The sequence below is a fragment of the Silene latifolia genome, chromosome 6 (assembly GCF_048544455.1).
Source record: "Silene latifolia isolate original U9 population chromosome 6, ASM4854445v1, whole genome shotgun sequence".
Classification (NCBI taxonomy): Eukaryota; Viridiplantae; Streptophyta; class Magnoliopsida; order Caryophyllales; family Caryophyllaceae; genus Silene; species Silene latifolia.
In genome coordinates, this window is record NC_133531.1 from 53,974,548 (window position 1) to 53,987,121 (window position 12,574).

The 12,574-nt window shown below is 31.6% G+C and overlaps 1 protein-coding gene across 1 annotated transcript; it reads right to left on the reverse strand.

Moving 5' to 3' along the window:
• Positions 1-4,181: 4,181 nt before the first annotated feature.
• LOC141588091 (protein JINGUBANG-like) lies at positions 4,182-5,711 on the reverse strand. The gene has a single exon (XM_074409547.1). It carries the CDS (start codon positions 5,709-5,711, stop codon positions 4,182-4,184), a length of 1,530 nt encoding a protein of 509 aa, XP_074265648.1.
• Between the last annotated feature and the right edge of the window lie 6,863 nt (positions 5,712-12,574).

Here is a 12,574-nt window from a genome sequence, read left to right on the forward strand (position 1 = left end):
AAACTTAAGAGAGGGTCTTAAGTAGGACATCAATGAGTTAGAATCAACATTTTGATCATGTGGTAAAACATTTCTCGATAAGTCGAGAAGTTGTGTTTATACATGGAGTTTAGTGGGAGTTACGGAAATTTTAATTAGTCCGATATGTGGATGACATATTGATCATTGCGAATGATTTAAGACTTTTGGAGTATTATAATACATCTTGAATATCCGGATTTATGAAGATAAATCCACATGATATTAGCGTCGTTAAGAAGTCTTATGTTGATAAGATTCATGACTAGTTCAATTAAATTGAATATATTTGATTGATTTCATTTGCTTCATTTTGCCGAATCAATTAAAAAGAAATGATGTATAACACTTCATATGCTTTGAGTATGATGAATTGTTTTCAAAAATCGAATTTAAGTAATCTTTACCAAGTAAGCTATAAAGATTACCCTTAAGTGCTTGCTGAAGCATTAAGGAAGTAAAGCAAAGTGTTTATGATGCAATTTTGTGTAAGGGTATTACACAAGTGACAATTGACAATTGAGGTTGCGCATGGTTTCCGACAAAACCATAATCAAAACACATTAGGATGGTTAAGATACCATTGTGGCTATGTTAATTAAGAAGTAGATTTTCTAGAATCGTTCTAGACAATAAAGAACAATAAGAGATATTTATAACGGAAATTGAGTACACTTGTGATCATGAGATGTGCAAGAAGGATGAGTCCCTTTTGTGAAAACAGTGGGAGCTATTCTTAGGCTAGAGGGCCTATGTCTTGATTGGATCTCGACACGTACTCAGAAAGTTTTGTAATGCAAATGTATACATTACAAAGGAAAACGAGTATGTAGTGAGGTTGAGTAAAGTACAAGAAATTGATAAAACCTACTAACCAAAGCCTTCTCAAAGGCTAAACATGATGAGTCATGTCATTTCAATTGAATTGAAATGAACAACTATGTACAAGATCAAATTAGATTATAGAACATGAAATAGTAATCGAGCATTGACTATTCATGTGTGATAATCGCATTTGTCGTTCGAGTTTTATTTTAAAACTCTTTTATTATACTTTGTTACATCCAAACGGGTTGTAGAGACAATTGAACCCGGTTAAAGTGAACACGGATTAGCATTGTATTCGCCCATAGTCACTTGTATGAGGTGACGTCTCGAAGTGACTAGAGTGTGATGCGATTGATGGCAAGTTCAAGTGCCATACGGTCATGTGAGATGACTAGTCGATCACATAGGCAGATGTTAGGAACACCTTGTCGGGCCTTATGATCGCTTATAGAGTTCTGGCAAATTTATATAGCCTGGTCGTGGCGAGAGCTGCTATAGTATTCTAATGAGTCGATTCTTTTGACTAAAGACTATTCACCTAAGATGGCACAGATTTGATTAACTTTGATTTGTGTTACTACGACCTTCGTAAATGGGGTCAAATGGGCATATTTTGGGTTATGATGGTGTGGCTAGTCGAAGGGAATGAGTGCGATAGGAATTGTCCATCCCCTTGTCAGGGTTAAAACAATATCTCAGGGCCACTCGAGGAGTAATGAACTGGAAATGCGTGGCCACGCTCGGAAAGTATCTATGATAGATAAGTCCGGTCAATCAGTTATTCTCCAGATCGAGGAAACCACTCTTGATATGATCACTTGCAAGTACGACCTGAAAGACACCTTGCATTGAGTGGGAGATAGTAATAGGACAAGAGAATTGGTGACGCACACTTGTCGAGGACAAGTGGGAGATTGTTGGGAAATGTGTCCTCAACAATAGTGCGATCATATGATTTAAATATCATTATTAAATCTCATTTTAAGAATACAATTGGGAAGTAATATTGTTCTTGTCAATCGGTCAACATATATCGGTAATGATTGGTGACTAGAGTTTGACATTTTGCGTAAATGCGACGGTGGTGATCATTGACCCCTAGGTCATACCTAAAGGGCAATACTCTTAATTGATTATTTAATTAATCGTATAACGTTACGAGTTAATTAAATTACTTGAAAATTGACGGACGATTTTGGAAGTATAATTTACGTGTCATTTTGAAATGTGATTAAATGTGATACGGTCTGAGTAATTGAATTGTATCATTACTCGGATGAAATTAATGTTTAAAGAAACAATCAAAACTGAATGAATTATTATAAATACAATCTGTTGTAATTTATAAATGGTAAAATATTTTGGCACAAGTAATTATGAAATTACTAAGTCGATTTTTGTATGTGACGTATTTTGATGATACGTTGATTTTTAATATGTTAAAAATACATGACAAATTTATGTGACATGTGACATGTGACATATTGACAATTGACAAAAATAATATGGAATCCATATTAACTCAAGTGGGCCGAAAATTAGAGGAGTTTTTAAGCTAATTATATGTTGATTATAATTAGTGGAGGGCATGATGATTACCCTAGTCACTAGCCATGCAACCCTATGGTTTATTGTAAAGAACAATTTTTCCATGCATTGGCTCCCCTCCCACTCCCCTTGTCCGGTTTTTAAGAAGAGAAAAACATTTGGTTTTTCTCTTAATTTTTACCTCATATACAATAATGTAATTGTATTGTTCATACACTTTTACTCATCCAAAAATTGAGAATTCTGGAGAGACAAAAACCTCTCTTCTTCTTCCTCCATGAAAACCGAAAATATTGAGTGTCTATAATATTTTTGGGTTTATTTTCTACTAGATTAATATTATACTAGTATTTATAATATTAATTAGATTAAGAGTTAAGCCTTGGGTATAAAGCTTAGGGAGAGATCCTCCACTTGGATCTTGTTCTTCCATTAAAGGAAAGCTCAAGAACAAAAGAGAAAGGTGATCTCTTTTGTGCCCTTAAATCCGAAATCAACAATGTAAGGACATGATTTCTCTTCTTTTATATTATTGTTTGCATGCATAAAATCCGTTTTAATTTTATGACAAATTATTTTAGACATATATGAGTATGTTAATATGTATATGAATCTACATTTCCTTCAAGAAAACCGTAGTATTACATTAGTATTGTGTCTCACGAGTAGTTTCGACGCTCGTGCACAATTAGTTTTGATTAGTTGTATTAGTGTTAATTATGTGTGGCTCTACTATTGGCATGATCCAGACAAGCGCAAACTACTACATCTGGTTCAAGCGTCGACAACGATCAACTCGGCTCCTCTACGTGGCATCATCGATCAACTATTATTTTTTAGTCCAGTCAAAGTGTCTGTTAACTATCGCTTTGACTGAGGGGGTTTATTAGAGTTATTAGTTAGTATAAGATATTAGGAAAGATATTATTATGGTTATCATAATAATATCCTATAGAATATTAGGAATATTCTTGGATTCTCCTCCAAGACTGTATACTATATAATGTAACCGACTCATTAATAATAATCAATAATCACCTCATTCAGTTATATCTCCGTCTTATAATATTAACATTTCCTACTATAAACTAAAATTTGACAATAAATAGAGAGAGCCGTGGCAGTACTGGACACTCAACCTAGTTTATACTCCCTCCTATTCATAATAACTCTCCTCATTTCCCTTTTCATCTATTCATATAACTCTCCCTTTTTCCTTATTTAGTAAAGTTTTATACTTATTTTAATCACCTCACCCCCACAATAATACCTCACAATACTCATACTTTATCTTATTTTAATCACCTTACCCCACAACAATACTTATTTTAATCATCTTACCCCACAATAATACCTTCCCTCTCTCCAATTACCTTACACCACCACAATACTTTACAATATTCCTATAATTTTACAATAAAATAACCCTCCCCTTAATTTGCGTGCCCTTTTAAAAGAGGAGAGTTATTATAAATAGGATGGAGTATTATGTAAATTTCGTATAATCAATCACATAAGAAATTATTAACGTCAGAACCATATTTCCCATGATCGAAAACTTAAATCCGCCACTGCGTATATGTGTTTTTGCTAATTTTATGCACGCCATTGACCAAATCCTGAAAAAGCCTCAGAGGTCCGCCGTCGCTTAGAAATTTTGATTTATAATTTACTCAAGAGATACATAGAATAGAAAAAATATTGAAAATGTAAGCAGTAATAAATGAAGGTGAAACTCAACAGTCAACACCATCGAGAATAACATCACTAACTAGCTAATTAAGTCACTACCCGTCACGTTGAACCATCTTGACCCATGAAGGTGATAAAACAGGAGTAACTATCTCGACCTCGTCGTCGACATAATGATCTTCTCCATCAGCATTATCTGACAACTGTGTTGTTCTTATCATGGTCGATTCTTGTAAAATCTTTACTTTCCACACCTTGAATGTCTGATCCAAACCAGCACTAAAAACCAAAAACCCCCTCACAAAACTAACATCGTCCTCTAAACAAGCCGCTACGCACTTGACCGGTCCTTTATGCCCTTCGAGAACAGAAACACACTCATGGGTCACATTCACCATTACCCCATCTTTCCAATCATTACCCCTCTTCCATATTTTGATCATACAATCAGCTGATCCACTAATCACCAAATCATCAATAACAGTCAAACATAGAACGCCAAATTGATGTCCTTGGATACAACCTCGACGCTTATACTCACCAGATATTTGTTTTTCCCAGAAATAGATGCATCCCTCTGATGATCCAGAGTATAAGATACTCCCTTCTGATAGTGATGCTTCGCTTAAGGCGAGTGCGTATATAGGATGTGTTTGGAAATGTAGAGTCATGGTTAATGCATGGAAGGTCTCACCTGATACTTTGCTCCACATTTTCACTGTTCCGTCTGAAGAACATGTGAACAAATACCCTTCTTCATTGATCACCATAGCATTGATGTTGTCGGCATGGGCAGCAAAAGAGTCGATACACTTACTGTCACTCAATCGCCACGCTTTCACGGTCTTGTCATACGACCCTGTATATAATATTCCTTCATTCCAATTGTAAGCTAAGCAAGACACAATGTCTCGATGAATTTGCGCTTTTGTTTTAGGGAACAAGAACCTTAATGGACTCGATTTTGGAAGTGTTGTTATTTTTTGAGGACGTATGCAATAATTATCTACGTCGTAAGTATTACAAGGTCCAGATGTTGCAGGGGACGAGATGTTCCAAACCCGGATTTTGTTATCTTTGTGTGTGGTGAATAGCATGTTGCCATGAGCCAGCATGGATCGGACCTCACCTGACCGCGATTTTACATACACCTTTTCAACACAGTCAGTTTGTTGCCACGCTCGTATATAAGAGCTGGTAGAGCCGGTGAATACTAATCCTCTAGTTACCACGATGGAGTGTATGTTTCCATCGTGGTGGCGGAGGGTTAGTACGCAACAACGGGAAAGAGGAGGAGGATGATGGGAGGAGATTGACGTTCGTGGTGGGGAAGAAAATGACCACCTTGATCGAGGGCTTTGTGGTGGAGTCGATTGAGGGCTTAATAGAATGCCACTATTAGCAGGTGCAGAAGCATTACTAAGACGTGGGAATGTTTCATAGATGTTGGTAAAGGTGTCGCGGGAATAGCAAGGCCTTGGCGTGGCGGATGTAGCGGAGAAGGAGAGGTGACGGAAGCTTGGCGGTTCAGATTCATGAGTAGTATCATCATCTTGCCGGAGATGATCATCAGACAAGTAGGAATGAAGGTTGATATGGTCAGTATTTGGTTCCTGGTCTGCCATTTTGAGTACGTATAGAATTGAAATGTTGTGTCTAAGACTTATGTGGGTGGTGCTCTTTTTGTTGTATTCATATGTACTTAGATTTGTCAAGTACTTTGGCTATTCCTTCATTTTTACGGGAACCTTTTTGGCTATTTAGGTTGTAGTCCTTGTATTTCAACAAAAGGAAATTTTAGCAAATGTCAAGTGTCAATTAGTATAGTTAGTAACAGCATAATTAATTAAGGTGTGGTACTCATGACTTAGGTTCGATTTCGGACAGTAACATATCTGCTCATGTGGCTCACTTTACACCAAAGAAAAAAGGAAATTTTGGAAGACAAGGGAAATAAATTTCTTATTAAAGTTGTTTTATGATATTATTGTGCAAGACGGATCCACAATCATAATTATGCAGATCAAGCATATTAGTTAATCTATATAATAACATAAAAAGGCATGTTGAGCCTCTTTTGAAATGTCATGTGTCACGTCATATGTTATTGACACCTAGCATACCTATTTATTATACAATAATAAATCAATAAATAATAATAATTTTCTTTTGTAAAAAGAAATGAATAATAATAAATTTTCACTTAATAATACGGAATAAATGCACATAAATCTAAAAAATCAATAGCTATTTTCCTACCCTTCAATCTTCCCAAGAAAAATATTAAAAAGTCATAAAACACTCTAAATAACTCAATAAATAATAATAATAATAATAATAATAATAATAATAATAATAATAATAATAATAATAATAATAATAATAATAATAATAATAATAATAATAATTTTTTTTTTTACAAAAAAACGAATAATAATAAATTTTCACTTAATAATACTGAATAAATGCACATAAATCTAAAGAACTCAAAGGCTATTTACCTACCCTTCAATCTTCCCAAGAAAAATATTAAAGAATCATAAAACACTCTAAATAACTCAATAAATAATACTCCTATTTTTTTTTACAAAAAAATGAATAATAATAAATTTTCATTTAATAATACGGAATAAATGCACATAAATCTAAAGAAATTAATAGCTATTTACCTACCCTTCAATCTTCCCAAGAAAAATATTAGAGAGTCATAAAAGACTCTGTTTATATCTTTACTTTATTGGAGATGGTAGGATGTAGAATTCTTATATTAAAGACTTTAGCCATCCATCATGGATGGAATAGTTTTTTTTACCAAAGTTGGCTGGTGTGAGTGGTAAGGGCTCTCATCTCTTAAACAAGTGGTCAGGGGTTCGATTCCTGACTCTTGCGAATGAAAAAGCCAAACTTGGGAGGGGTCAACCCATTAAATTGCCTTCAGTACCCCGAAGGAGATTGCCCCAGCTGTCGGTAGGGGATACTCCTGGTCAACACCAAAAAAAAAAAAAAAAAAAAAACAATTTTAATGACATACATAACTACAATCCCTCCTATATAGTGTTATCTTTTTTATTTTTATCTTCTTTGTTTGCAAAACATAATAATAAATTTTAAGTATAAACAAGAATCAACTCAAAACACATTTTATCGTCATTCTTATCATAAAAACAAGGTAACTGTGAACTTTTTTTTTATTTAAATGTTATGATTATTAAACTAATCTGTGTTTACCTGTGTTTTGATAATATTGTTTCAGATCGAAAGTTTTAATCATGGAATGCTTTAAATTGTCTTTCAAATGAGGTATTCATCAAATTTATTTCTTCCATTATTCAAGAATTGGGCTTATTTAAACATATATTTTTTGTTTTTCAATTAAGCGAGTGTCAAAATATGGTTATATACCGGTTATAAATGACTAAGATTTGAATGGCAGGGAAAATTAAAGAGAAGAGGAGAAATCATCCAAGTTGAAGAAAAAAAGTAGAATATGAAAGAAATAATATAATTGGTTAGGTGAAGACTTTTCCTACTACTTTGAAATAAAACACTTTTATTTTTTTAGTAGTAATCTTCTGTAGTGAGACAATTTGGTAAATTTGGTATGTATGTTTATGAATCAATTGGTATGATAATTCGTCTTTTGAATCATTTGGTATTTATGTATAAAGTTGTTAATGGATAAGACATTATTCTTGTGATTTTGAGTTTTATTAATGTATTATTAGGGATTATTAATAGGGAATAAGGTGGAAATTGTGATAATATGCGGATTTGGAACACAATTCACATTTTCGTAAATTTCTAGCTAATTTATCTGTTAGTATTTGTTATATTCTTTTGAGCTCTCATATTTGTTTATTTGCTCTATTAATTTATTGGTCATATTTTTTTTCGTTTATTTAGATAAGATGCTTTCTTTTTAAGATTACTTTTTTAATGCATATCAAGTTCCACAAACTCCAATACGATTGAAGTATCTTGCCGATGTTACTACATTTTCTTACTTTTTCGAGGGCCGAGGTATCTGTATCATATACTTCCATTTATGAGATACCTGAAGTTGAAGTTATAAAACCTACATATCTATCATTTGATCAATTCATGATCAAAATTTTTATTAAAACCAGGCAAAAGAATCATATAGTAAAAATATAAACCTAAAAAGACCCTTAAAAATCCCGTGATTTTCACGGGATACAAAACTAGTTAAAATATAAAAAGTGATGAAAAAAACGACAACCAAAAACCTGCTTTATATAAATTATTGTTTAAGACAGTTTTACACAAGAATTCATGACGGCAAAAGTTTTTTATTCGTGAAGCTCTCACAATTCGTGAAGCCTTGAGTTAGGCTTTAAATAATAAATGTATTCACCTAATTGTTTTCGCCGATTGCTTATCGTGTTAACCAAAATTCTGAATCTGAACGGCATAAATTAGGGAAATAAGATTATTATTGAAGACATTAGTACATTACAAAGACCTCGTTTGGTTCATGCAGGTGTTAAATTCCTGTGTTAATTTGCAACTCACTGGAATCCAACTCCCGTATAAAATTCACGTGAATGGACAAAAACATGTTTGTTGCCTTGATGGAGTTTATTTTTCCCATGGATTAAATTCCCCTAAATTGTTTGGTTGGAGTGTGTTAATTCACCTGATTTTAATCTCTAATTATCAATATACCCCTTCGTAATATTGGTAACACATAATCTATATAACATTATTAAAAGGCTAGTCTAAAAAGCCACGTAGACAATGCCACATGGGATGAAAAAAAAGCCACGTATGCAATAAAAATATGACTTGGCAAACTAATATGACATGGATTATCAATTTATTATTATATTGCATTAATTTAATTCACTTATTTCCTTTACAAATCAATCCATATTCCATTAGCTTTAAACTTAATTAACTAAAAAAAAATTACAATAAAAAAATATGCATTAATTATAAGTTAATAATTTCAAGATATTTCATATGGAGTAGTATTATATGTATTTGAAATTAAAAAAAACGAACACATGAAATTAAGAACGAAGAAGAACAAATGAAGTTGAAAACAAAAAAAAAAATTGTACCTATACAATATAGTTAAAAAGCTACTTAAAAGATTTAATTTTAATCCACATGTCGATTTTTTACTGGTAAATACTAATTCATCTATATTGATTACTTGATTATTTATTTATACAATATTATAAAAGTCTATATTATGTATTAAAAAGTTATCTTTAAAACTGTCACATGCTTATAAGTAAAAAAAATTAAAAAAAATATTAATTGCAAACAAAAAAAATAAATTAATACAAACTCTTTATTTTCCTCTCATAAATTTGGTTATTAATCTACTTATTTATTTAACCTTTAATTTTTTTTATTTAATAGGATGGTTTTTTGGTTTTCTCTCACTATCATTATAATTTGTAGTTATCATAATTTTTTTTTATCTCCCTTTTAATTCACAAAATCATTCCTCTTCCCTCGAATAAATTGAATAAATTGTTGAATTTAATCAATAATTAATAACAAAAAGTTTCCTATATAACAATCCCAATTTTCATTTTTATTCAAAAAGTTGGAAGGTAAAGTATACATACATAGATAATTAAATGGATTCTTTCGCTTTTTATCCTTATTATGTTTTAAATTTATTAATATTAAGAATGTTATTTAGTTATTGTTTTTGTGTTTGTATTGAAATTTCAGGAAGATGACATACTCAATTATCAATAACATTGCATGAAATCTATACTATCTAATTAAAAGGGCAGCTTAGAACATTCAATTTCATTTCACATGACATTTTCACAACCCATTAATTCTTATTCATTTTTATTGATTATTTAATTATATTGACAATATAACATGCATGGTATATTATTTGAATTTATAAAACTATAATCTATAATTAAAAAGTAAGTCAAACTATCTACCATCATCTGAATGTCATATTTTAAATTTTATAAGATAATTTCTAAACCACTCTTATGCAAAGTAGATTTTGTAAAAAAAAAAAAATAATAAGAATATGACTAAAGCAAATCTTTTACATTTCATTTCTCCTTTCCTCCATATTTATGTCTATATTAAATTTCATAATAATGAGACAAATCTATAACTCAATAATCTAAATATAAAATATATAAATCTAATTAAAAAACAAGCAAAACTAACTATCATCATTTATATGCCATATTTTAATTACATAATAAGACAAGATCTTAAATAATTCTCCTGTAAAGTGGATCTTGTAAAAAAATAAATTATAAGAATAATAATAATCAAGCAAAACTTATATATTTCATTTCTCTTTATTCCTTATTAATGTTTATATTAAATTTCATAATAATGTAAAATGATGCTCAAAAGTCGTGAACCTTGATTGATATTTATGCGTATATTAATTTTGATAATAATGAAAAAAGGATGCTCAAAAGTCATAAAATGTATCCTCAATTCTTTATATATTTTTGATGGAAGACAAAGTTTATAAGCCAAAATTTTTCTTATCTCTATCGTCAGTAGAGCTAAATGTATCATTAAACTTTCCTATTATTCTATTAACATCAAGCCAAGTGTATTAAGGTTTTAAAATTATTAACTAATTTATTTACTTTTTATGTAAGTTCCATTGGGTTATGAAATGTTCATCGTTAGTGTTTTTTTTTTGTTCTCATTTAGGGGATATCAAGATTTGTGGTGTTGAGCTATTTAAAGGTAATACTTATTCTCTACGACTTCATTCTCATTCCCTTTTTCTTTCATTATTTAAGAGGAAACTTAAGTAAACAAATTTTACTATTTTGTCGGTTAATTCAGACTAATTATTGAGTTACTTTTTTTATTATAGGGTCGATTCGTTAAAAAAAGAAGACTATATGAAGAAGTAAAATACTAGGATAGCTTAAATAACTATATATTGGAGACTAACTACAAGATTGACGACATCAACGTGAATGACTAATATTTTTTTTTCTTTTTTTTTTCAAATGTATATTTTTATTTTGGTATTTTTTTGTTTTTTTTTCCCATCATTTTACCTTCGAAAAAATAGCAATATTCACCTACTTTGGCTTATTTAATTTATCGATTTTGATCTTTATGTTAACATGAAAATGCCCGTAATCTTAGTACGCAATCAATGATGAATTATTCATAAGGTGAGCTTACTATACGTTTTGATATTTTATAAAATTTCAATTAATAAAAACACTAGAAACATCACACTCAAAACAAAACATCCCGTGAATTTCACGGGCCACAAAACTAGTTTCTCTTTTTAAAAAGGCAAATGAGTAAATTTTATTAGCAAATGATGTAGGAGTTTCCATTGACCAAGGAGAGGGTGGGTAATTAAATTCCCCCATTATGTAGGAGTTGGAAACTCCAAGAGGCCAAGGGAGTTGTAAATTCCTCCATTTTACAAGAAAATGGGCAACCAAGCAAGTTTTAAAAAACATAATTCATGGGATTATGAAATTCCCATGAATTGGTAAGGTAACCAAATGAGGCCTAATTGTTGGCAGTTTTCATTATATTTTCTTTTGTTATGTTCCTAGAAATTGTAATATATTTCTTCACCCATTTTCCAGTTTTAGTTTTACGGAACCATCACCTTTGGAACACCTCTATCATTAGAGCTGGCAAATAATGACATGACACGAAAACACGACACGAACCCGACACGAAATTAACGGGTTTTGGGTTGAGAATCAATTACCCATTTATGTAAGTGGGTCGACACGAACACGACACGATATTTAATTGGGTCGGGTTTGGGTTGAGCTCTCTAAACACGAACCCGACACGAATGACCTGTTTAATAAATTAATCCCAAATTTTTTATCTTTCATCACATAAATATACTTAAAACTTTCCAAATAATGATTTTACACGAAAACACACCCGAACCCGACACGATATTAGCAGGTTAGGGTTGAGGCTTGATGACCCATTTATGTAAGTGGGTCGACACGAACACGACACGAAATTTAAACGGGCCGGGTTTGGGTTGAAGGGTTTGTGACCCGTTTACATGTGATATGAACACGAATCCGACACGACCCGATCTGTTTGCCAGGTCTATCTATCATCACCAAAAACTCTACTCACCCTCACCTAATCAGAGTAGAATCCTCTCTAAGAGCACCCACAACAGAGAGGATTGAGCCTCCTCATAATCATCTCTCTCCTCTAAGAGGACATCCTCTCTATTGTGGGAATTATGTTGGGTGTCCTATTGTACAGAGGAAGATGGGTGATTCCCCTACTTTTAGAGGAAAGGAGACATCTTGTGCCCATAAGCTAATGTTTATTTGCCATATGGATAATATTTTAATTTATAATTTTATTTATTATGGAAAAAAAATTACTCAATATGCTTTTAATTGATATTGTACATTCATATTTGTTTTGGTGCATCCAATATTTGAAAGAAGTCAACTGTTGTAGTATATACAAAGATGCATGTTGTACATATTTA